The sequence below is a fragment of the Aspergillus homomorphus genome (assembly GCF_003184865.1).
Source record: "Aspergillus homomorphus CBS 101889 unplaced genomic scaffold BO97scaffold_8, whole genome shotgun sequence".
In the NCBI taxonomy this organism is placed as follows: Eukaryota; Fungi; Ascomycota; class Eurotiomycetes; order Eurotiales; family Aspergillaceae; genus Aspergillus; species Aspergillus homomorphus.
This window is the reverse complement of record NW_020291894.1, coordinates 57747-80153: the sequence shown is the minus strand read 5'-3', so window position 1 is coordinate 80153 and position 22407 is coordinate 57747. Positions and strand designations below refer to the sequence as shown.

General features: G+C 51.8%; 9 protein-coding genes across 9 annotated transcripts; 3 read left to right on the top strand and 6 right to left on the bottom strand.

Moving 5' to 3' along the window:
- The first annotated feature begins 65 nt into the window (after window positions 1–65).
- Window positions 66–4028, top strand: BO97DRAFT_441499 (MFS transporter). The gene is made up of 6 exons (XM_025698178.1): window positions 66–704; window positions 766–798; window positions 856–2197; window positions 2251–3383; window positions 3438–3797; window positions 3846–4028. The coding sequence occupies exons 1-6, from the start codon at window positions 547–549 to the stop codon at window positions 3967–3969; spliced, it is 3150 nt and encodes a 1049-aa protein (XP_025553633.1). The 5' UTR covers window positions 66–546; the 3' UTR covers window positions 3970–4028.
- An 80-nt stretch (window positions 4029–4108) lies between these two features.
- Window positions 4109–5531, top strand: BO97DRAFT_464949 (SDR family NAD(P)-dependent oxidoreductase; the record flags this gene model as incomplete). Its single annotated transcript, XM_025699523.1, has 3 exons — window positions 4109–4630; window positions 4678–5018; window positions 5088–5531. Coding segments are annotated over 3 exons (1016 nt in total), but the record flags the coding sequence as incomplete, so codon positions are not given.
- Window positions 5532–5807: 276 nt separating this feature from the next.
- On the top strand, window positions 5808–7685 carry BO97DRAFT_340155 (MFS general substrate transporter; the record flags this gene model as incomplete). Its single annotated transcript, XM_025691584.1, has 4 exons — window positions 5808–6063; window positions 6142–6866; window positions 6933–7460; window positions 7548–7685. 4 exons carry the CDS (start codon window positions 5808–5810, stop codon window positions 7683–7685), a joined length of 1647 nt encoding a protein of 548 aa, XP_025553631.1.
- A 477-nt stretch (window positions 7686–8162) lies between these two features.
- Window positions 8163–9365, bottom strand: BO97DRAFT_412311 (uncharacterized protein; the record flags this gene model as incomplete). The annotated part of the gene is made up of 2 exons (XM_025696232.1): window positions 8163–8184; window positions 8575–9365. The coding sequence occupies 2 exons, from the start codon at window positions 9363–9365 to the stop codon at window positions 8163–8165; spliced, it is 813 nt and encodes a 270-aa protein (XP_025553630.1).
- A 1443-nt stretch (window positions 9366–10808) lies between these two features.
- On the bottom strand, window positions 10809–11920 carry BO97DRAFT_476410 (SDR family oxidoreductase; the record flags this gene model as incomplete). The annotated part of the gene is made up of 3 exons (XM_025700478.1): window positions 10809–11182; window positions 11284–11805; window positions 11866–11920. 3 exons carry the CDS (start codon window positions 11918–11920, stop codon window positions 10809–10811), a joined length of 951 nt encoding a protein of 316 aa, XP_025553629.1.
- Window positions 11921–12283: 363 nt separating this feature from the next.
- Window positions 12284–14173, bottom strand: BO97DRAFT_404039 (HesA/MoeB/ThiF family protein). The gene is made up of 3 exons (XM_025694873.1): window positions 13828–14173; window positions 13509–13722; window positions 12284–13424 (listed from the first exon to the last, which is right to left on the bottom strand). The coding sequence occupies exons 1-3, from the start codon at window positions 14066–14068 to the stop codon at window positions 12425–12427; spliced, it is 1455 nt and encodes a 484-aa protein (XP_025553628.1). The 5' UTR covers window positions 14069–14173; the 3' UTR covers window positions 12284–12424.
- Window positions 14174–14995: 822 nt separating this feature from the next.
- Window positions 14996–16909, bottom strand: BO97DRAFT_422379 (putative amidase; the record flags this gene model as incomplete). The annotated part of the gene is made up of 5 exons (XM_025696794.1): window positions 14996–15982; window positions 16042–16307; window positions 16378–16445; window positions 16529–16650; window positions 16721–16909. The coding sequence occupies 5 exons, from the start codon at window positions 16907–16909 to the stop codon at window positions 14996–14998; spliced, it is 1632 nt and encodes a 543-aa protein (XP_025553627.1).
- An 847-nt stretch (window positions 16910–17756) lies between these two features.
- On the bottom strand, window positions 17757–19565 carry BO97DRAFT_386174 (sugar porter family MFS transporter; the record flags this gene model as incomplete). Its single annotated transcript, XM_025693516.1, has 3 exons — window positions 19369–19565; window positions 18173–19311; window positions 17757–18104 (listed from the first exon to the last, which is right to left on the bottom strand). Exons 1-3 carry the CDS (start codon window positions 19436–19438, stop codon window positions 17757–17759), a joined length of 1557 nt encoding a protein of 518 aa, XP_025553626.1. The 5' UTR covers window positions 19439–19565.
- Window positions 19566–20238: 673 nt separating this feature from the next.
- On the bottom strand, window positions 20239–21145 carry BO97DRAFT_270950 (uncharacterized protein). The gene is made up of 3 exons (XM_025690982.1): window positions 20957–21145; window positions 20633–20886; window positions 20239–20538 (listed from the first exon to the last, which is right to left on the bottom strand). Exons 2-3 carry the CDS (start codon window positions 20814–20816, stop codon window positions 20270–20272), a joined length of 453 nt encoding a protein of 150 aa, XP_025553625.1. The 5' UTR covers window positions 20817–20886; window positions 20957–21145; the 3' UTR covers window positions 20239–20269.
- Window positions 21146–22407: the final 1262 nt, after the last annotated feature.

Below are 22407 nucleotides of genomic sequence, written 5' to 3'. Positions count from 1 at the left end.
CGTTGCGGTCTCTCCGAGACAAGGCGCGGAATCTTCCTCTCGGACATTGCTGATTTATTCCGTAGGATTGCCATCGAACTCGAGAATCAGTATTGTGTACGTAGTGAAGACTGACTGATTGTGGACGGGACTTCCATAGTTTGCACTGACCGTGACCGCATTGGGAAGTTGGCCGGTTTAGCCTTCTTAGCTGAGTTACGGAGCGCCGATCGCCACCAAATTATTCTTCCCTATCAATCTTCACCGAGTCACTCCTTCTCTCGTATCCCCGCCAGCCTCGAATCCACTTTCTCCGACCAGGTTTCTCGTGTTTTCCACCTCTCTCCAGCTTCTATTGAACCATCATCTTATAATCCCACAGCCTTCTGCTCTGTTACACTCATAACCGCTTAGCGAACCGGGAGCCTCTCTTTCCCGGCGATCGATTCGGCATCGGGTGACAGATCACGTGTTCCGGGGAAGGCGTAACAAATACCTCGGGCAATGATTCTTGAGCAAAGAAAGAGAGAGCAACATTGCGACTGACACCACTCATCGGCTTAAGATATGGTAGCGCCGGATGGTGCTGGAGCATCAGCCTCGCCGCCGGTCAATGCCACCGACGCTGGGCCCCAGAAGCGAAAATGGTGGAGGATTTTCAGCTTCCCCAAAATAATCTGGGGTAAGCTAAATATGGACATACCCACTTTGCTTCTCATGATGAAGTACGCCCCTTCAATTGTCCCACTACCGTGCACTATTCGCTGATTCCTTGGTGTTCTCAAGGGGAGCGCTGCCGCCTACGATATGTGTGGCCATGTATGTTGGCCTACAACATCCATCCTATCTCTTCTGAGCCGAGCTAATGAGCCAAAGGTACCAATCAGATGCTGTATCTGGCCAATTCAACACTGTTGGCTATCTGGTGGCCATCATTTCAATCCTGGGCTTCTCCATCATGCCGCGGGCTAAATTCATCCAGATGATGGTGCTTGACATTCTAGCAGTCTGCGTGGCCTCTGCTTTCGCATTGCTCATGATGTACTGCTGTATCAAGGCTCGAGGACATACAGAGTCATCTTCCCCGACATCGAGTGCTACTTCGACGACATCCACTTCGTACAATGCGTCCGCATCGGCAGTCAGTGGAGTCTGGCTATTTTTTCAGATCTATGTGGTCCACACGTTCAGAGCAAAATTTCAGCAGTTCCAGTTTCCCGTGATTATCTACTCTATCGTTGCTAACGTCACATTCACTTACGCCTCTCGCCTGGGGACCATGGCTGCAGCAATTGCATTGGTCAAGAAACTGCTCGAAGCTTGTTTGACTGGGTTAGCAATTTGCACCGGTGTATCCCTGTTTATTCTGCCCAAGAGTACTCGCGGGATTGTTCTCAAACAAATGGGAGGCTATATCCAAGGCCTACGCGGTGCTCTTAGAGCCCACACAGCGTATTTCGAATCCCTAGAGCGCGAAGATATGTTTGGGCGGGCGGAAACTTACGACTCTCGAGTGGAAAAGGTGACCGAGAAGGGGAAGGTGTATAGCTCAGAGGCAGCGGCTATTCGAACAGCTTGCCAGAAAATCACAGACATTCATGCTAAGATCCATGGAGACTTGACATTTGCAAAGCGTGAATTCGCTATCGGTAAACTGGGCCCCGACGACCTCCAGGCAATCTTCAGACAACTGCGTCAAGCTATGATCCCGGTTGTGGGTTTAAGCTTCGTCGTCGACATCTTCCAGCGCCTGTCCGACTACAATAAGTGGAACCAGCCGATTGACCCTGGCGCCCCCGAAGACATACGCTGTCGTATCGTGCAGGAATGGAATGATATCATGAGAGCTGTGCATGATCCCTTCCGCTCTATGATTGACACGATCGATGAAGGCCTTCAGCATGTGTCGTACGTCCTTGAATTCAGCAAGCCGCCCAAAGAATCACCCACGTCCAAGAATGCCAACGATGTTGAGGCCAATGCAAGCCCGAAACCGGGCGAGAAAGGCTTTGCCGCCCACTATGCAAAGAAGCTTAGTAACTTCAAGGCAGCTAAACGCATCGCTCTACGGGCTTGGGGCGAAGAGAAAGGGATCACCCTCCCTCCTGATTTCTTCGAACACCCTTCTTCCGTCCACCTCGACGTGGACGATATTCCCTCGGATAGCTCAGGGGTCGGACGGGATCGGAGCCGAAGGCAGCTATACTTGATTCTCTACGTACGTGGAAATTTATGCGGTCCGTCCGTTTCGAGCAATGCTGACTTGTATAGATGGAACAACTCCTCAGTTCCACCGGTCATGTCGTCCAGGACTTTGTTCACTTTGCCGACGAGAAGCGTGCGAGCGGGAAAATGTCACGGAAACGGCTCGTTATACCCGGATCCAAACGCCTGTTGAAATGGGTCGTAAGCGCTTTTAAAGCCGAAGATACCCACGAAGACGATAACCTTGGCGGCGACATTAGCTCCCAGAACAATATTCTCCAGCTTGGCGAAGCATACAAACACCGGAAAGACCCCGAACATTTACCTCCGGAGAATGGATTACAAAGATTTGGAGATAAGCTTCGACGGATACCTTCAGCACTGCGCTCACCCGAGTCTGCTTATGGCTTCCGCGTAGCTTGCGCCACGATGACCGTGGCCGTTGTCGCATTTCTCCATGATACTCAGAGCTTCTTCGTGAAACAAAGATTCGTATGGGCCATGATCATGGTCAATATGAGTATGTCGCCGACCTCAGGGCAGAGCATCTTTGGCTTTGTCCTTCGTATTCTAGGCACTGTGATAGCTATGGTGCTTAGTCTACTGGCTTGGTATATTCCGGGCAAGAAGACCCCAGGAATCATTGTCTTCTTGTTCATCTTCTTGACCTGCGTCTTCTATGTGCCAATCAAGCAATTCCGCTTCCGAATTATTGGCATTATCACTATCATCTCTACTTCTATGATAGTGGGTTACGAACTGGAGGTTCGCAAGATCGGAGAGGAGGTTGCCAGTTCTAACGGACAGCAGTATTATCCTATTTACCTGCTAGCGCCGTACAGACTAGCAACGGTGGCCGGAGGTATCGCCGTTGCATTTTTCTGGACCTTCTTTCCTTATCCGATCTCGGAGCATTCTGCCCTCCGCCAGAGTCTGGGGGCATCTTTATATCTTTTGGCAAACTACTATTCTGTCATTCACGAGACCGTATCCGCGCGGATGCGAGGCGACGAGGGTGACCTGGCACTGAAGACTTCCTCAGGACGGCGATTGCTCAAGGCTCGCAACAAGGTGTTTTCCAAGCAGATGCTCATGTTGAACAGCTTGCGGACCTACTCAGGCTTCCTGAAATGGGAGGTTCCTATCGGTGGACGATTTCCGAAGAAGCGTTATGATTCAATTATCACATGTATTGACAGGTACGTTCGCTGGTTATGATCTGAGTTCGTCGAGCGCTCTAACTGTGTGCACAGCATCGTCAGCTACCTGAGTCTTCTGGGATACGCCTCGGATACTCTCTTGCAACTTGGGCACGCTGATGATGAATCGGATTCCGCCTGGCTTCACGACTTTAGGAGACTGGTTGCTAGCGCACGAATGACGACGCATGAGGTAACATCTGTGTTGTGCCTCCTCTCGGCTAGCATCACGAATCAACAGCCTCTCCCGCCCTATCTGAAGACACCTCGTCCATACAGCTTCTCTAAGAGGCTTGAGGCGCTGGACAAGGATATCTTGAATTTGAGACATATCGCGGAGCCTGGCTTTGCTACGTTCTCAGTACTGCAGATCTCCACCCGATGCATTGTTGGTGACGTGGAGAGACTGATGAAGTGAGTTCGCTAGCTATTCCAGTATAGTACTATGCTAACGGAATGCAGAGACGTGAAGGCGTTGGTAGGCGAATTGGACTTTTCCTTCCATGCCATTAGCACTGCGCACAGCACCAAGTCGTCAGCTGAAGTGTCGCGAGTGTCGAGGACGGACCTGGACAAAGTTGACTGACTTTGGTTTCTTCTGTATATAATATTCCAATTTAACTCTGAGACAGTCTCATGTAGCACAGAACAGGTATCTTTCTTGGCGAGGTCTTGTACTTGATGGAGCAAAGTAATGATGCACTGCAGGGAAGCGGCTTAAGCGGCGATGGCCGCTGGTTTACCGACAACCCCACGCCTGCCCGCAATTGCCTTATCCTCTTTCACCAACTCACCTACACACTCAGTCTCACTGACAACTAAGATGCAAGATTTCAGAATTGACCCAGACCTGCTGCGACGCTTTGCAGGCCGTACTGTGATTGTGACTGGAGCCGCAAACGGGATCGGAGCGGTCGTCGCATCGCGTTTCAATGATCACGGGGCAAAGGTCGTCGTATCCGACCTTGCGTCCTTTGAAGAAACAGCCGAGACGCTCATAAAAGCATTTTCTCGGCCCGAGCAGGCAGTTTCTGTTGCTGCTGATGTTATTGACTGGCAGCAGATGAAAATGCTCTTCCATCGGACAGTTCAGCGCTTCGGAGAGGTTGACATTGTCATCGCCAACGCTGGGGTAATGGAGTCTCGTCCGATCATGGACCTCGATGATTTGGATGAGAACGGTAATCTCAAAGAGTCCATTGAAGGCTTTCGAGTGATCGATATAAACCTGAAAGGGACCTTGAATGGTAAATTCACCTTGGGTATCAGGTCGATTCCTGCTGACGATCGACAGCTCTCCGACTGGCAATGCATCACATGAAGAACAAATCCAAACCATCTGGATCCCTTGTCCTTCTGGCTTCTACTTCGGGGTATTTTGGAGGCACCGGTGTAGCAGCGTATGTCGCTTCTAAACATGGGATTGTGGGGCTACTTCGTGCAACCCAGAATACTGCGCAGCAATATGGCATTCGTGTCAACGCTGTTGCCCCATCTTTCACTACGACCCGGCTCACAGCAGGATCCGCACAGAGATGGCACGAAGCAGGTCTCGAATCCAAAACGCCTCAGCGTGTTGCGGAATTTATCGAGCAGGTTGCATTAGACCCGACACGAGCGGGATCGTGTGTTCTAGTGAGCTCGCTTCTGATCATTCGCGTGCTTATCGGAGGCTTTTTCTAAGACTAAGTCTTGCTCTGATAGGTTGCCGGGAAGTACCTTCGCGAAATGGAAATGGAATTCACCAGAACAAGAATGCTCGCGCCATGGCTTGGTGAAGACGTCGCGAGATTTATGGCCAGCGCCATGCAATTTTTCCAAGATATAGGGGGTTATGTGCTTCCCAAGTCCGCTTAAGCGCTCTCCTTTCCATGTGAATGTGCTGCCGGCTAATTCTTGGCCTTTTAGCTCGAAATTGAATATTGATGTGACCTGTGCTTGCATACCAGTACTACGAAGGAAAGCCAAGCTACCCGAATGCGGAATTTCTGTCTACGGAGGGTGATCGGAATGCCCTCATCGAGCAAATCACAAGCATATCAATTTGTTTTGCTGTTTAGATCATGGCTAGAGCTGCACCATGGACGGTTCACATGCATGGGCGAAACTAGGGAGCAAGTACCAGCACGCGTTTACGTATCAGCTCCTCGCGGATCTGTGCTTGCCCCTTGCATACTGGAGCATGCTAGTATGTATTGACTGATATAGTCGGCTCCATCAAGGCAATAGAATTTTGATTGATTGACTGGTTTGCATTTAGCTTTTTCTTTGGGTTGATGATGCAACGAACTTCCCCTCTATCCACGACGATGGGATGCTCGACCATCATATGTGCTTAACGTCTCTTTTCCGTGTCGCGCTCAGCTGTCTCAGCTGCTCTGGTTGAATCGTGCGGATTCCAGAAACCCTGAGCACCGAACGACAATGGGTTTGGAGTATGTCGACTCTAGCCATGATAAAAGCGGCTCCGACGTGCAGCTATACAGCGGCAGATGCATCGAAAACCTAGTTGAGGACGTCGACGCCAGGGCAAGCCACCATGATAATAATCTGGAAGCCAATATCGAGCGGACCAAATGGAAGCCGGACGTCAAGGAGTGGCTTATGATTATATCCGCCTGTCTGCTAGTGACGATGGATGCCTTGAATGTGACCGTGCTCATACCCCTGATACCAGTGCGTATGGCCGACAACATGCTTTTGATGTGGTCTAACTGAATGCTTTTGTTATAGAGCTTGTCAAGCACGCTCGACCGAGCATTGGGCGGGATACTATGGATCGAGACCTCGTACCTCATCGCCAGCGCTACGGGCCAAGCCCTTTTCGCCATGCTCACAGACCTCATTGGCGCAGGCCCGATCATCCTTTCCGCTGTGGTCCTCGCCACAGCCGGGACGGGCGTCTGTAGCGGCTCGATGAACCTGGCCAGCCTTATCGCTGGCCGGTTTGTGCAGGGAATAGGAGGGGGCGCAGTGATGGCTTATTCGCTGCTGGTCATGGCCGATATCATCCCTGACATGTACTTGGGCCACTACTCCGGGTACCTCTTCCAGGCTCGCATCGTCGGGTCTATGCTCGGCCTGGTTCTGGGAGGACTATTCAGCGACTATACCTCGAGGATCTGGGCTTTTTACGCCAGCTTTGCTTTCTGCGCACTAGGGCTCCTCGTCATCCCGTTCGCCGTGGACCTGCGTGGCCGCCGCAGCATCTCCATGCGCAAACTTCGCAACCTGGGCTGGCTGAGTATCGTCCTCAGCCTTCTGGGAATGGCTTGCCTGCTCATCGGCTTAAGCTGGGGAGGCACCTTCTACCCGTGGTCCAGCTGGCGGGTGCTCGTGCCTCTGTGCATCGGGGCGGGCGTGATCCTCCTCGTGGTCCTCTACGAAAGCGTCTGGGCGACGCGGTCGATCTTCGCCGCCGCAGACTTCCAATCCCTCCCGCGCGCGATGATGTATCTCAGCAGTTTCCTGCATGGATTCTCGGTGCGCTTTCCCCAGTCACCCTTGCCCTCCAACACTTCGAAGCCAAGCTAACCCACCTGAGTCCAGCTCCTATCCCACCTCCTCAACCTACCCATGTACCTCATCTTAATCCAAGGCATCATCCCAACCCTAACAGGCCTCAGCCTACTCACCGTGACCGCCCCATCCCTCCCAGCGCTCTACCTAATCTCCAACTGGTCCCTCCTGCACCGTCCCCGCACAATCCGATGGATCATCCGCGCCGGCTGGGCCATCAGCGTACTCGCCTCATGCGCCTTCATCACCCTGGACATGCACACCGAACCACAAGCCTGGGTCTTCATCTTTCTGGCCACAGGAATATGCCACGCCCTGCTCATCCCAGGCTACCACCGCTGCCTCCAACACCGCCCACCCGCAACCACCGCGCCCCACGACCGCTGGAAACCCGACAACAACAGAACCAGCACCACAAAAAACACCCCCACCGAAGTCTCCAAACCAGGAATACTAATGTACTCCATCCTCCAAACATGGGGCATGTGCATCGCCGTCCCTGTAAGCGGAGCAATCATCCTAGGCCAGGTCGTCCGCGAGATGAGCGATCAACGCGGCGTGGATCTGTTGGGACTAGGCGGAACCACTGCTGCAGCAGAAGAAGGAGACGGGACCTCGATGATGCTGCTGCTGCTGATGGGACAGGGTGGATCCGGTACCGGACCCGAGTCCCAGGAGATGCAGGCACTGCGCGCCATGTACATGGATGGACTGCAGGCGCTGTGGCGGGTGTTGTTGGGGGTTTCGGCTTTGGGCGGGTTGTGTAGTTGTTTTGCGCGGTAGTTCCGTTCCTCTTTTGTTTTCCTTTCGGTTTCAGGTAATGGGGCTCTGGATTATTTAGCGGTGATGGTATGGTTGATAATTGATGTGTAGGTGGATAGAGGGAGCAGCTGGATTGACAGTTGGGTTTGTTGATGGAGGATGAATTCAGATTGAGATGGGATGTGGAGGGTGGAGGATATGTGGGGTTTGCTGTACGTTGTCCCGTGAAGTATTAGCTGAGAATTCGTGGACAAGTTTACTGGGTTCTATTCTTGCCTCGTACTTACTTGACCCAGACACTGGGTTTTGCAAGAGGTTGTTTTTTTGTTGTGATCGAGACTGCTGGGTCTGGGTTCATCATTCTGTTCTGAATGGTGCTCTGATGTCACGCTTAACAATTGAAAGGGACAGGCAGATCCAGTACGGCTGATTGACCCAACTTCTGTCGGTCTGGGACCCCCGATACTGTGCTCATTCCTCATGAATCAATCTTTTGGATTACAGTTGTTCGGACTGTGATCTGCAACTTAAATAGAGCAAGGACTCTGATCAAGAACGATTTACGGGTTGGTTGGGATGGCTGGACGTATAGATGATCAGGATTCATATCCTTGGCCACGAGAGCTCAAGTTCAGTTTACCAGTAAGTGAACACTCTACACTACATATTGATCCCAAAAGAAGACAAGACAATAATGCATCCATTCAATCAATCAATCAACCAAGTCAAGCTTCGTACAGAAAGACTCCAAACAAGAACAAGACCCAAAGCAAGACATATCAAAATGGGATAATGATAGAACTTCGACTAAGGAAGACCGGCAAGGGTATCAACGTCACCAAAAATGAATGCAAGGCTAACAATGCCACAGAAGAAAGACAAATCAAGATAACCACTTCACCCCACTCACAAACACAAGTCCTTCTCTTTCGCCCACCGATCAAGATGCTCCTCCAACGGGCAAGGCGATGGGACCCGCCGCGACGGCGTCCCGAAACTGGGCCTGGGCCCGAAGAAATACTCCTCGTCTTGAGCCCAATCATCGAATAGGAACAAAGGAGAACGAGGATAATACTCCGGGTCTTTTAATGCATCGGGTGAAGAGCGAGGATGTCGCTCCATATTTTCCATAAATCTCGTCTCGGCGAGACTAGGAAGAGTTCGATACTCTATGCCTTCAATCGAGACAGGAAGAGCAGAAGAGATAGGATGGAATTCGACCCCTTTCACCGTGTCGACACGAGCGACACGCACGTCGGAGTTGGGGAAAGGAATGGACTTTTTAAGACAGAAGTCGAAATCGAAGTTGCTGGTGCTGGTGCTGGTGCTACTGCTGCTGTTGCAGTAGGTGCTGGCGCTGTTGATGCTGCTAGTGTTGGTGGAGTGGGAGGTGGAAGCAGTCGTGATATCAAGCCTGGGCCTCTTCGACTCTTGCTCCGGCTTCTCACGGCGGCGGATCGAACGGCGTCTTTTGGCGCCGACAGGTAGAGATGCATAGGAGGATGGTTGATCAAATCGAACCCGCTCTAACCCAATCGTGATGGAGGAGATGTCTTCCTCCGTGCTGACGAAGGCCTTTGCCATCAGACCGAAACTGACTTTCTTGTGTGGCTTATTCGTGGTGGAATTAGTGGTGGTGGTGGTGGTGGTGGCGGTTGTGTCCTTCTTGAGGATGCTTCGGACAATGTCTGTAGTGGACATCTTCTCTATCTTTCTTTGGGAGTCAGAGGGAGAGGTGGATAAATGATAGGAGAGAAGAGAAGAGGAGGATGTGAGAGCTGATTCTGCTTGAGGAGGATTGGTTTGTCGATTGATAACTTGGGTTCTGTGTCAGATATGAGGCAAGCGGACAGATGGACAGGAGGATGCAAAAGTGAAAGAGCTGGGTACAGAGAAGGGGAATAACTGATACCTCTGCTTCTCTTCTCTTTGGACCGGGTGTTGACGTCTTGTTGATGTGGCTTGTCTGCTTTTTTCTTTCTTCTGGGCCTCATGATCGCACTTCGAGCTGGATCAGAACAGGAACTTTGATTCCGGCCAATGGATGAAAAGTTTCCCATGATGTAGTGGTGAGCCGTATCAAAAATCTCTGCATATGGGTAATAATGGGATGGGAATTAGAGTCATGCTTCGGTGGTTTGGTTGGCACGGGGGTGCGTATATTCCGAGGATGAGCGTGTACCATTCACTGGATTGTACCTATCCTAGGGCGTTGGCAGCGAATGGAAAGGAAGTCTGTTCACTCGTCTGGACATTGGTCTAGAAAGGATGATGCGCGAGCTCCTGAGTTCCGTTGGTTGCAGTGTATATAGCTTGTGTTGGCTGCTAATGAGCTTGTTGCATAATGATAGAGTCAGCAGCGACTCGCTCTGCTGGCCCACGGATGAGGAGAACTGTGACCGCGAGGGTCATTGAATATCGACATCCATGGTCGACCATGAGCTCGGTATCCAATGAGTAGGAAGGGCACTCTTTCATTAACGAAAGAGAAAGCCATTGTCCAGCCTGGAGGTCTTATCGTACCCAAATCCGATGAAGGGAGGAAGCTATACTAACAGGAAGGAGCAAACGGAAAGAGAGGAGACTTTCTAATATTACACTGCTATTCCGGTTACTTGTTGTCATTCAGCCATAGATTGCTACATAGCACCCAGATTAGGGATTGATACATGGCCGTCTCTTTTCATTCCTCTTGCCAACAGTTCAGCTATTGTATATGAAGCCCCGTGGGGGTGATATGTATGGGTCGAACTCAATGAGTAGACTCATAGAGTGATACAAGGTTCGGCGCCTCGTTCCCAAGACTCAGCAGGAATTGAATTCCATGATGATGTCAGCCACCTAGGCAACTGACAGAATTGGCATTGATCTTGTCCTGCACTTCCCTGGTAGCTCTTGACATGAATTGCGGGTACCTTTCATGCTCGGCAGCTGACCTTAAACTTGTGGTTTGGACGATGACTTCTAAATTTAGATTGATACAGATGTGTTTACTCACTACGAAGTCGCTATCCTCACAATCCCTAAGAAACAACAAGCACCATAATACCAAGACGAGATCAATCAATTACTCTCCAATATCACAATAGAACAAATCACAAAAGCAAACCCACTCCCAAGCCCTCCCCCATCCCAAAAACAATCTCACTCCCTCTGCAAAAACCCAACCGAATCCAACTGCTCCGCGCCACCAACCCCCAAACTAATCCCCTTCACCTCCCCCAAATCCCTCCGAATACTCTCCAACTCCAACGAGATCATGCCAAACGCATCAGCCCCCAACGGCACACGAATCGGGATCCTCGCACCGCGACTCACAACCGCGACCATGCCGCGCGCAATGGCCTCAGGCTCCGCCCACGACCGCCGATTCTCCTCGTGGCTCATGTACTCGACCAACGTATTCGTGGGATAACTGGGGTCCGCATACGCAGGGTGTCTCCCATTGACCATGGTCTTGAGGCTGGTAGTCGCGTAGTTGGTCTTCACGCCGCCGGGCTCGATGTTGCAGAGGTGGACTTGTTGCAGTGGTTAGCCGAGCCAGACTACTTTACAGCGCACAGACACCCGCCCCGTCACCCCGTCGGAAGTACAAAGGAAGGAAAAAGAATGAACTCACTATTCCACTGCACAGGCAACTCCCTCGCCAGCGCCTCCGTCCACCCCTCCACCGCAAACTTACTCGCATGGTAGAACGCACTCCCCGGGAACCCGATGAACCCGCCCATCGAGCTAAGGTTCAGGATCACCCCGCCTTGCTGCCGACAGCCGTGCTGTGGGTTCTCATCGCGCATGATACCCAGCACGCGCTTGGTGACGTCCACCAGACCCCAGAAGTTGGTGTCGAAGAGGGCGCGCGACTCGGCGTCCGCGGCAGTTTCAGTGTCGCCCACTAGCGTGTAGCCTGCGTTGTTGACTAGGATGTCGATCCGGTGGAAGTGCGTTAGGGTTGCGTGTAGGGCGGCGTTGATTGAGGCGGGCGAGGTCACATCCAGAGGGAGGGCGAGGATGTTGTTGTTTTCAGCCGCGGGGAAGGACAGGGTAGCTGGGTTACGGGCTGTTGCGACGATGCGGTGCGTTGGATGGTGGGTTGCCAGGTGGTTGACCAGGGCGTGGCCAATGCCGGAGGAGCAGCCCGTTACTGTTCTTAGGTGGTTAGGATTGTTCTGTGTCAATAGAATGGATGGGAAAGGGGACTGACTGAACCAGACGGCGTCGTCGGGAATGTGGTATGGTTTAGTGTTGGCTCCGTCCATTGTGGGAGTCAGAGGATCTTGTTTGCCTTGCTGTATGATGATGGAGGAAGGAAAGAAAGGTAGGGGGACTGGAGAAATAGCGCTATTTATCTGCAGTGACTGGTTGTGGTGGCTGATATTCTTGGTGGTGTAGTATGTATGTAGATCCATGATGGCTCTCGTCAGCCACGGGCCTGTAAAGTCCGGGGCTGCGCTTATTTCCATCTTGCCCGCCATGGCCTGGTAAGCAACCCGAGCAGCGCAGATGGCTGACGAGACGCACGGTAAGCGATTAGCTTGACGTTGAGAGAGAACTAGAATCAGAGTTTCGTTGAAATTGAGCAGCAGTCAATGAGTGAATCCGGATTCATGCAGAATGTCTTGTGGATATCTAAATGCTGGGTTCGAAGGCCGCCAGAGCCCAACTATGCTTTTCGCAGACGGTCGAACAACCATCCATCTTCAGGTCTTTTGCAACCTGAAGAAAAGGCAAAAGAAAGCCTACATACTGAATACAGAGGCAGTCTAATACTCAGGCCACTCAGGATCAACCTGTTTCCTCCAAGAGTGAAAGCCTCCCTGAATGTCGACTACCCTCCGCTGTCCTTGTCGGTCCAGTCCCAGTTCCTTCAATTTCTTGACCACAATCTGGGAATCATTCCCCATGCGACACACCACATAGATCGGATCTTTCGATTCTGCAGCGGCAAGCTCCGGTGGCACCCACGAGGGAAGCTGAGCCGAGGAGTCGTCGCCTTTGCTTGTAGACGATGCCAGGATCGTCGAAATCGGGATATTGATGCTGTTATCCAAACTGCAGATGTCGAACTGCACCTTCTCGCGCACATCGATCATCGTCGGCTGTTTGCCCTCTACCCCAGGTTCGGACGGAGGATGCAACGCCTGATACTCCAGCGGCGTGACACGTTCCTCCGGCGCAAGCAACATCTCTGAGTCTGCGCTGCCGCAGAAGAAGACATAGTCCGTGGAGCCCGAACGCACCGTGTCCAGGCTCACCGTAGCTTCTGCAGAGCAAACCGCGCAGTTGGCACGGCGGGAGCGCAGCTTGATCGTCCGGAAGAGAGGCGAGGAGTATGCCGAGAAGATATGCAACGCCGGCGGACTGGGGGGTTGGGTGTCGTCTGCGGTGATGACCTTGATGGCTTCCAGCGCCTGCAGCACGCCCATGGTCCCAACCACGGGACCCAGTATACCTCCGTCCGCGCAGCTGGTGACGGTATTAGCCGGTGGCGGTCTGGGAAACACGCATCGGTAGCACGGTCCGCCGCTGTTGTCGCCCACCGGCCGAGGTGGGTTGTTCAGGACCATCAGTTGGCCTTCAGTGCGCAGGGCGGACGCGGAAACCAGCGGCTTGCCGAGCAGCACGGCGGTATCTGAGATCAGGTACCGCGTCGCTGGGTTGTCCGTGCAGTCCAGTATCAGGTCATAGTCCTTGAAGATATCCGCTGCAGCGTCGGGTGCTAGGTGTTCACGATGCGCAATGTATGTGGGATGAGGGTTCAGTCTATGGGAGCGCAAGTATCATAAGTCAGTCAACCAATTTTCAAGTAGAGGCCGCGACAGGGGCAGTAGGGAGGGCGATGCTCACTCCTGAAGATACTCGATCGCACTATCCACCTTCAGCTTTCCCACGTTCCGGCTGCGATGCAGAACCTGGCGGTGCAGGTTCGACGCTTCAACAGTATCCCCATCCACCAACCCCAGAGTCCCGACTCCAGCTCCAGCAAGGTACATCGCAGCCGGACATCCCAGTCCACCTGCGCCAACAATGAGGACTTTCGCCGATCGGAGTTTCAATTGCCCTATTTGGAGACAGCGGCCCAAAGTTAGCCTACATTCATTCCAAGCAATCCGTACTATCACGGTAGAAAAAGAGGGGATGAGGGAAAGAATGAGTATCTACCCACCCCGCAACCCCAACTGCGGCACAATCATCTGCCTCCCATAACGCCGGTACTCCTCAGCGAGAAGTGGCCACCGTCTGTCCTCCTTCGCGCCATCCTCGCTGCTTATACTCGTGCTCTGGACTTGCGAGTCATGGGCCGCTTGCTCCGCGATCTGCAGTTCACGTTTCAGGCCTGCAAGCTGGGCCTCCGTAACGGCGATCTGCGCGCGCAGCGAGGCGCACGTCTGTTCCAGGCCGTTCATAAAGATACAAAGAAGAAGGGAAAAGAAGGAAGAAGGAAGAAGGAAAAAGGCGTATGACGGTGAGACGAGAAGCGATGGAATGTATTGTGCCAGCCGAGGCGCCCAGACAGACCCCCACGCCCGCAGACTTTCTCCGGGCTCTTGATCTTATCAGCTGTACGTGCTAAGCCCAATCGGGACAAACTAGGAGCAGGCTCAGGAGCTCGCCAGGTGCCCAGGAGCTCGCCAGGTGGCTGGGAGACTGTTCGTCTGCTGACCGCCCAAAACCGGCAGAATAGTGTTTAAAACAGCCGGCGGAAACTCGGCGCTGTAACTGTTCGTTTCTTGGCCGCCCAACACCGACCGGCAGAAGGAGTACTTAGCAGCCGGCGAAAACTCGGCGATGAAACTGTTTGTTTTCTGACCGCCCTATCCCAGGGTGGCAGAATACTTGGTTCTGCCTGAGGCACTAGATACGCTCTGCAATTGCTCGGTTGCGCGTTGTGTGGTATGCTATCAGTCCAAGGCTTGATGTTTGAATGCTATTCGATGACTGAGACGTCTTTGAGTCAGAAACTGTGCTTTGAATCTAGGCAATACGTTCTGGAGATTTTGTTGGGCTTATATCGGGGTTGGCTTGGACTTAACAAGAGCTGTCCGCTCTGAACTTGAGGCACTCCTGTTCCCTGGCGTCCATAACAGGGATAACATCGACTTTCAAAACGCAAATTCATTGTTGTTAAAGCTTCAATAATGAGTATACCAAGCACGACAAGGGCTTGCTCGCGATACCCTCATCGCCGTCAGCTCCGGCAAGATAGACAATCAAATTACCCAACCGTGAAACCATTACATTAATGAATCTAGAGCTAAGCACATTCTGGAAAAGGAAAGCGATCAAACTGACAAGCTGGCAGATTACCGAGAAAGATGTAACTTGTCCGTGGCTCAAAGAATCGGCTCATAGTGTCGTTCGAGTCGATCGCGAACGAGCGTCCGTTGCTCAAATGCATAAGCCATCCCTATCAACGCCTCTTCGCTCCACTTGGGTCCTAGAAAACTGATACCAAGAGGAATACCAGGCGCTTGATCGACCAGATTCCCACGCGCATTGTGTCTGACCGGTGTTCCATCAGAGTACGCTCCCATTGGCACTGTGATGACTGGTGTTCCAAGAATGGCGGGGATATCGGGGGCCAGGTGGGTGGGCAGAATCACTGCATCAAGTTCATGCCGTTTCAGTGCTCCCAGTAAACCCCCTTCTTCCGCGAACTTGAGGCTCTCCTGATACAGCGACCAGAACCCCGGAGAAGTGTTGGTCATGCCAGCCGCAATCACTGAATCCCAAATGCCCGTGTCGCGAGAGGGATATTCTTCTGCTGGCGTCTGCTGGACGAACCGGCGAATGTCTCCGACGCTATGAAGCTGGTTGGGATTGCTCGTCAGACTTGACAAGTAGGTGGCAGTGTTGGATGTGAAATCGGCGGCCACCACCAACGCTGGGATCGAGCTAGAAGAGAAGTCGTTGTACGATGTGAAGTTCGTGTCATCGATGACGGCCGCACCAGCAGACTCAATAACGGAGATCGCCTGATCAAAGAGTGAAATGATTGGCGCATCGTTCTGCTCGAGATAGTCAATGACATTTCGCGGTACGCCAATGCGTTTTCCTCGCAGTCCAGATCGCTTGCAGGCATCCACATAGTCAGGAAGGAAGTTACCGAACGGTGAGGCCAGCGTATAGTTATCTTTGGGATCTGCACCCGCAAAAGCTTGCAGCAACATCGCAGCATCTTTGACCGTTTTAGCCAGGGGCCCGATTGTGTCCTGGCGCTCGCTGATAGGGATGACCATATGACGAGATGTAAGACCGACAGTTGGTTTGATCCCGACGATATTGCTATTTTCACTTGGAAGCAGAATACTGCCACTAGTCTACAAGATTGAGAACTGTTAGTTCGTATCGAATCATCAAATCAATGGCCACTACTTACCTCGGTACCCAGAGCAAAAGTGGCCAAGCCCAGGTCAGTCGCGACAGCGCTCCCGCTTGAACTCCCGCTTGGATCCTGCTCAGGATAGTAGGCCCCATACGTCTGGCCTAGCCTCGCATTCCATCCATTCGACGAATTGAAGGACCGGAAGTTCGCCCATTCCGACACGCTACTCTTGCCCAAGATGATGAGCCCCTGCTCTCTGAGTCTAGTCACCACAGTGGCTTCAGCAGGGAGCTTGGTACCGAGGAGGGCATAAGAACCGGCTAGAAGACCGAGTGTCAATTCATCATCAGTCAACTTCAGCCCATCTCACCCGAGATATCTTCCCCTCACCTGTATTGTTAAGTTGATCGCTCGTGCCAATGAGATCTTTGATCAAAACTGGCAACCCATGGAGAGGCCTATCACCAAGCCCGGCATGATTAGCAGTCCACATCGTACTCTGAGTCGGAGATTCCTAATAGGGAAAAGGGCAGAAAACTACCCTCGAACATGGCATCTGCGGCGCTCTTCATCAAGCCCCCTTGCGATATTCACTGCATCATCATTTAACTCCAATACGGCATTCGTCCTGGGATTGGCCTCATGAATTCGAAGAGTGTACGCCTAGAAAGATTTCCGGTCAATCGGAACTCCCCGAGCCTCTAGCTTCGAAACCCGACTGAGGGGGACGCACCTTAACCAATTCCACACTCGTAAAACAACCATTCTCAAGTCCCTCTCGGAGGTCATCCACTGTAGCATCGATCAAAGCCGGAAGATCGCATTCCTGCCGGCCATTGTCGGGCAATTCTGCGCGGCCCGGGAGCAGGACATGGCAAGCATAAGGAAGCGCCACCAGGGGCAAAAGATGCCAGAAATGCATCTTGGTTCAGACCGAGTCAAGTTGGCAAAACAGATAACGGCAAGCTGAGGCTTCCCTTTCGAAAGTGATATTGAACCAGAGGCAAAATTGAGGGGAGGTCAGGCTCCTTCCACTAGCTCATATGTGAATATGTGGACTTAAGGGAAACTCCGCGTCTTTACGGAGGGGAGTCTCAGCCGCTCCTGCCTTGCAACAGCGGAAAATGTGGAAGATTTGAACTTGCCAGTCACTCCGAAGTGAGCATGCACAGATGCTTTCCGGGCTTCAAAGCTTCTTCTCGGGGACTTTCAAGGCAGGAACGGAGAGTCACTATGGCCAATGGATGATGTTGAGAATTGAGGTGCCAAGCCAATGCAAGGACGGCTTGCTGCAGAAATGTGAGGAATCACTTGTGATGAGCGAGGCTGGAGCAGAGGCTTCTTATGATAAATGAATAAAGCATAGGATGGTGTTGGGTGTTTCCCTTATTGAGACCCGAATTTGGCCTGGTCTGCCCCCAGTACGTTTGAGACAGGGGCGAGATGTCACTTTCTCGTTTTGAACTTCATCTGCCACGAGGTCTCAGGCCAAGGTTAGGCAAGAAAAAGCAAAAAAGGGGGAAGGGAAAAACTTCTTCCATGAATGCTAAAAGTTGTCGGTTACCACCGCTTGCATTTTGAAGCTGTCTAGAATAATTCAGACTTGCAATTGTATATCTCCGCTATCAAGTCACTGGCCCAGATTCATGATACCAGCCCCAATACTCTAAGTCTCTCTAGCCTCTAATATCTATATAAGGATCCAGCCCCCGCGCGGGTAAGTCATAATCGTATACAGGGGAAAGAATCAAGCCATCGGACCTAGCCAGCTAGACCCTGTCTTGGCTGTTCCGGACACGAACGGTCTCCGCATTCATGTCTTCAATATGAGTGGCGCCTTGCTTATGCATGGTGTGCTCCACCGCCTCTTTTCGTTCGCCTTCGTCAACAGCGCCAAAGAGGACGTCCATGTCCTCCAGACTGCGGCCTTTGGTCTCCTTGGCGAAGAAAATGACGAAGATGCCGGCTGCCACACAGAAAATACCAAACATGAGGAAAGTCCTCCAACCGAGGCTATGGACGGCTTTCGGTGTGACCTCCGTCACGACAAAACTCCACAGCCACTGCGAGGTAGCTGCCAGGCCAACGCCGTATGCACGTAGGCGGGTAGGGAAAATCTAGTGCCAGATGTTAGCCGAGCTGTCCTCCTTCTCCGGGCTTGGAACAGGGACGCATTAGGACTTACCTCACTGACAACAACCCAACAAGTCGGGCCCAACGAGAAGGAGTAGCCAATGACATAGAGATAAATCATAACAACCATGGCAATGGAGGCACTGGAGACACCGCTGGAGCTCGTGTCGGGAGGATACGCAGCCAAGACAGCACCAAGGATGAACATCATACTTGCCATCCAGAAGGCACCACCAATCAAACTGGGCTTGCGACCCCATCTGTCGATACCAACGTAGAGGAAGATGGCTGTGGCAACGACCTTGACTGTTCCATAGATACCAGTAGCGAAAAGAGAGGCACTCGTAGCACTCAATCCAATAGTTTGGAAGATCTGACTCGAGTAGTAACCAATCGAATTGGTTCCCGACCATTGCTGCCAGAACATGAGACAGAAGGCAAAGGCAAAGCGCTTCAAGTTGCTGGCCTGCAGGAATTCCTTGTAAGTGAGTCCTTCAGTAGCAGATGCTTCCTCCTCAACTGCTGCTCTGATTTCGGCCATTTCCTGCTGCACCGCGTCGCTGTCGGGTGATTCATTGCGAATGTAGGCCAGGGAGCTCAGCGCTTCCTCATAACGGCCCTTGCTGCTCAACCAACGCGGCGATTCCTTGAGAAAGAACAGTCCCATCAACATCAGACCACCGGGGATTAGCTGAATTGCCACGGGGATACGCCATTGCTTGGTACTAGGCTTGATGTGCAAGGAAACACCGTAGTCTAACCAGTAGGCGAATGTGCTTCCAATGACAAGGAACTCTTGGAACAGTCCCGAGACCCGACCACGAATTCTTGGAGGACAATTCTCGCTGACGAAAACAGGCGTGATACTAGACATTCCCCCGATTCCCAAGCCAGCGATGACACGGCCTCCATAGATCTGCCCGATAGCATGTAGAGAAGAAACCTGTACGGCTGCACCAATAAGGAAGATGACGCTGAAAATCATGAGCGAGTAGCGACGCCCAATGCGCTCATTGAGGGGAGCAGCAGCGATGGCGCCAAAGAAGCAGCCCGCCGTTAGCAAGGATACGACGTTGGAGGACACTTGTGAGTTCTTCTCGGATGCGAAACCCGTCGAATCTGTGGGGAGGCCGAAGTCGTTCTTGAAGCTGTCAAGGGAGAGGACACTACCCATCACACCAGTGTCATAGCCTAGAGCACACGGCTGTCAGTAGAAGCACGCCAGAGACAAGAATGAGAAGTACGAACCAAACAGGAGCGAGCCTGAATAGGCCACCGATGTGAGGATGTAGACACGATAGTTCTTGAAGAGGCCCATCTTGGGAAACTTTTTCAATTGGGGGTGGGTTGTGAGTCAATGGGTAAATCCTGGCAACACAAGACACAGGCCCTTTCCTCTCAAAGCTCTCAAAAGAAGTCCAGGAATTCTCAATCGGAGGTCTGCTGGCTATATAGGGCCATCTTGCCCAGCCTGACTAAGACATAGGATCCGCATAGCTAAATAAGCGTCATGCAGTTGAACCAAGCAGGCATAGTGTGTTGGGGATTGTATCGAGGGTGGCGGAGAACACTGGGAGTATCGGGGCAGCGGATAGCTGCAAATGGGCAGAACCGACCCCAACTCGCTCCCCGCACCATCTACTTGATCCAGCAATTCCGGGGGAATGGTGGGTACATCCGGAGAAATTGTGCGGAGGTGATAGCGGGATTTTCCGTCCACTGATGAGTGTCGCTGAACACGCTAGGCCACACACCACCAGAATTTGTTCGACTTGGTGAGCATCCCCAGCTACGCCCGCAAGGTAATATCATGCCATAAACTAGGCATGCGTCTATGGTGTCTCAACCAGTGTGAACCCATGATGACGATTATCCACCAGGATATTCGGTCCACACCCTGACTTTGGAGAGGGGTAAGAACAAACTACCTCGTTGATCCTAGCCCAGTGACGCAAAAGCCGGTGTACTGTCCAGAGTTAGAGCCTTATCATTGCTCGCTCATTGGACCAAAGCCCGACCCGGGCTCTTATATACGAGCCGAGTCTCTTCTCGGACGCAGGAAATTTATCTTCATTTATCCGGTTCTGAGAGTACCGGTGAGCTTCCAAGGGAAAGGCCCTGGAAGGCAGAGGTGGCTGAAAGCTTGGCATTATTCAGTGTAATAACAGGCTGGGATTGATCGTGGGCGAGTATAATTGAGTCCGCCTCTCACGCCTGGAGGCTTGGGACAAGCCACGTCCGGTCTTGAGAAGAACGTCAATGGCCAAGCGAGAGCCAAGTGCGATCCTGTGTAGGGGGGTTTGACCCCGGCTTGCCGGAGGTTTGGCAGAGGAGAGTCGCCGACCGCCCAAGCAAGATGCGTAGACGCATTCTTTTCTGTCCGATTACGTTGGGGAGGCGAAAGATAGCTCATTTGACCTGCGGCAGTGGTGTTTTCCCTCGCGAGAACAAGTGTCAGACAGCCTTCGCCACATTCAAGAAGTGCTGCATAGTCACTTCAGACTGGACTAACCCTTTGACCAGCGGAAATTTCTTGCACGTAAAATCTGAGCAACAAGATGTGCTCTGGCATATCTGCTTGATCGTGCGAAAGCGCTCCTAGGCTCTTCCGAGGTTCGTATTTTCGTGCCATCCTCGAGCCAAGCTTGTGTGTATACGCGAGATTGTCGGAATGGTGCTTTGGTTCTGCAATTCATGAAAAGACCCACGCTTCCAGTATGAGTATCGCATGACTTGAAGAGCGAGACGGAGTTGGGTCGAGGAAATCTAAATTGGAGAACGACATGTCAGTTTCGTCTTTGTGGAAGCGTACATTGATATGACGGCGTAGTCATACTCATTTGCCTCTCGCCATGTGTCAGAAAGCCGGTGTTTCAATGCTTTCTGAGTCGATGGATATTTGGTTGTTGTTTTTTTTTGTAATGCGTGCCTTCCCTGCCTGCTGTACTCATCCACCCCTTTCTCTCAATTTCTACCGCCCTTGCCCTCCTTCAACTCCCACCCCTTCTGTTAACCTTCACGGTCCAAAAACTCTCTTTCAACAGAAATTATTTGGGATATATGATGCTCAAATCCCACGAAGCGCAGACATGAAACGACACCGACTCTCATGACATTGACCATGCAACGCTCATAGATGACTAGACAGACGGCCATTATGTTGCACGCCTCGAACAAAAAGTGCAAAAGCCAGAATAAAATTCTGCAAACAGTCGGTTCATAATCTCAACATATGGACGCGGCTCATCTAAAGGTATATCAATTCTCGACCCTATCAAATATCTGATTTCTGGCCTTTGCATGATCGCTTTAGAATTCTGAACGTCGATGACACTTGGGCCTTGACGATGAAGACCATCACGAGGCAACAGAAGATTATTATCGGTATCGATGCGACCGCAGAAGACGACAACGAATCGGTATCCTCAGCTAGTTAACCCTTCACCATACGAGTCGCGACACTTTCAATTGGCGGGTAGGGAGAATCCCGACCTATGCACGCCTATGGATACATTGCGAGCGGGACGATATGACTCTTGCATGCCTAAGACCTGTCCCTCGTAGAGAGTCGTCTGGGTTGCACTGCTTGCGGATTTGATCTTCTACTGCTTTTGTTTCGAGCATGCACTGACAGGTGTAATCACACCAGCACCTTGGTAGCCATCAAGCAGATGAATCTGTTGTATACCTCTCAATGAGCGGTATCACGGAATGACAACTCAAGATATAATATGTGTTGCAGAAGCTCAACGGTCTTTTCACTATCTCGTCGCAACTTAAAGCTTGGGAAGCAATAAAATAAGCTACTATATGGAGATATATTTATGGTCAGATCTCTACGTACCTTTAGAGTAAGGATCGACCTTTGCACTTTCCCTGGTCGTGACAACTTAAATTCTTCGACAGCATCAGCCTTGCTTCAAGTTCAAGATTTCCGCGAGACGGTGATCCCCATCTGCACGATGAATATAGTTGTGGTACCCGGCTCTCAGTTCTCAATGCACAGAAGCATCACACTCCCGGACGAAACCAACCTATCTTAGTCAGAACTTACATAAACCTTGAATCTACAGCCAAGCCCAATCTTTCCCCTGACCGGGAGTCGCCGAAGCATGTGGCCGGATCATTGGTCCAGAAACCCAAACAAGCAAACAACCAGAAATCCAAACAGTGGTTAAATAGCCGACCACAAACCACGGGACAAGACCAGGCACAGGCCCTGATCATTCGTGTTCTGCAAAAGTTAGAACTGATTTGAAAATCGTGTGGATCACAAATCGACCGGGA

What these genes read in the sequence shown, in the direction of transcription:
- BO97DRAFT_270950 (XM_025690982.1), bottom strand. Translation starts at nt 20,816, where the DNA reads ATGAATTGCAGAACCAAAGCACCATTCCGACAATCTCGCGTATACACA. An exon ending in AAATTTCCGCTGGTCAAAGG is followed by an intron (nt 20,539 to 20,632) that starts GTTAGTCCAGTC and finishes CCACTGCCGCAG; the next exon opens with GTCAAATGAGCTATCTTTCG.
- BO97DRAFT_404039 (XM_025694873.1), bottom strand. Translation starts at nt 14,068, where the DNA reads ATGAACGGCCTGGAACAGACGTGCGCCTCGCTGCGCGCGCAGATCGCC. An exon ending in GCCGCAGTTGGGGTTGCGGG is followed by an intron (nt 13,723 to 13,827) that starts GTGGGTAGATAC and finishes GTCTCCAAATAG; the next exon opens with GGCAATTGAAACTCCGATCG. An exon ending in GCGATCGAGTATCTTCAGGA is followed by an intron (nt 13,425 to 13,508) that starts GTGAGCATCGCC and finishes GCGCTCCCATAG; the next exon opens with ACTGAACCCTCATCCCACAT.
- BO97DRAFT_441499 (XM_025698178.1), top strand. Translation starts at nt 547, where the DNA reads ATGGTAGCGCCGGATGGTGCTGGAGCATCAGCCTCGCCGCCGGTCAAT. An exon ending in AGCTATACTTGATTCTCTAC is followed by an intron (nt 2,198 to 2,250) that starts GTACGTGGAAAT and finishes TGACTTGTATAG; the next exon opens with ATGGAACAACTCCTCAGTTC. An exon ending in GACGTGGAGAGACTGATGAA is followed by an intron (nt 3,798 to 3,845) that starts GTGAGTTCGCTA and finishes AACGGAATGCAG; the next exon opens with AGACGTGAAGGCGTTGGTAG.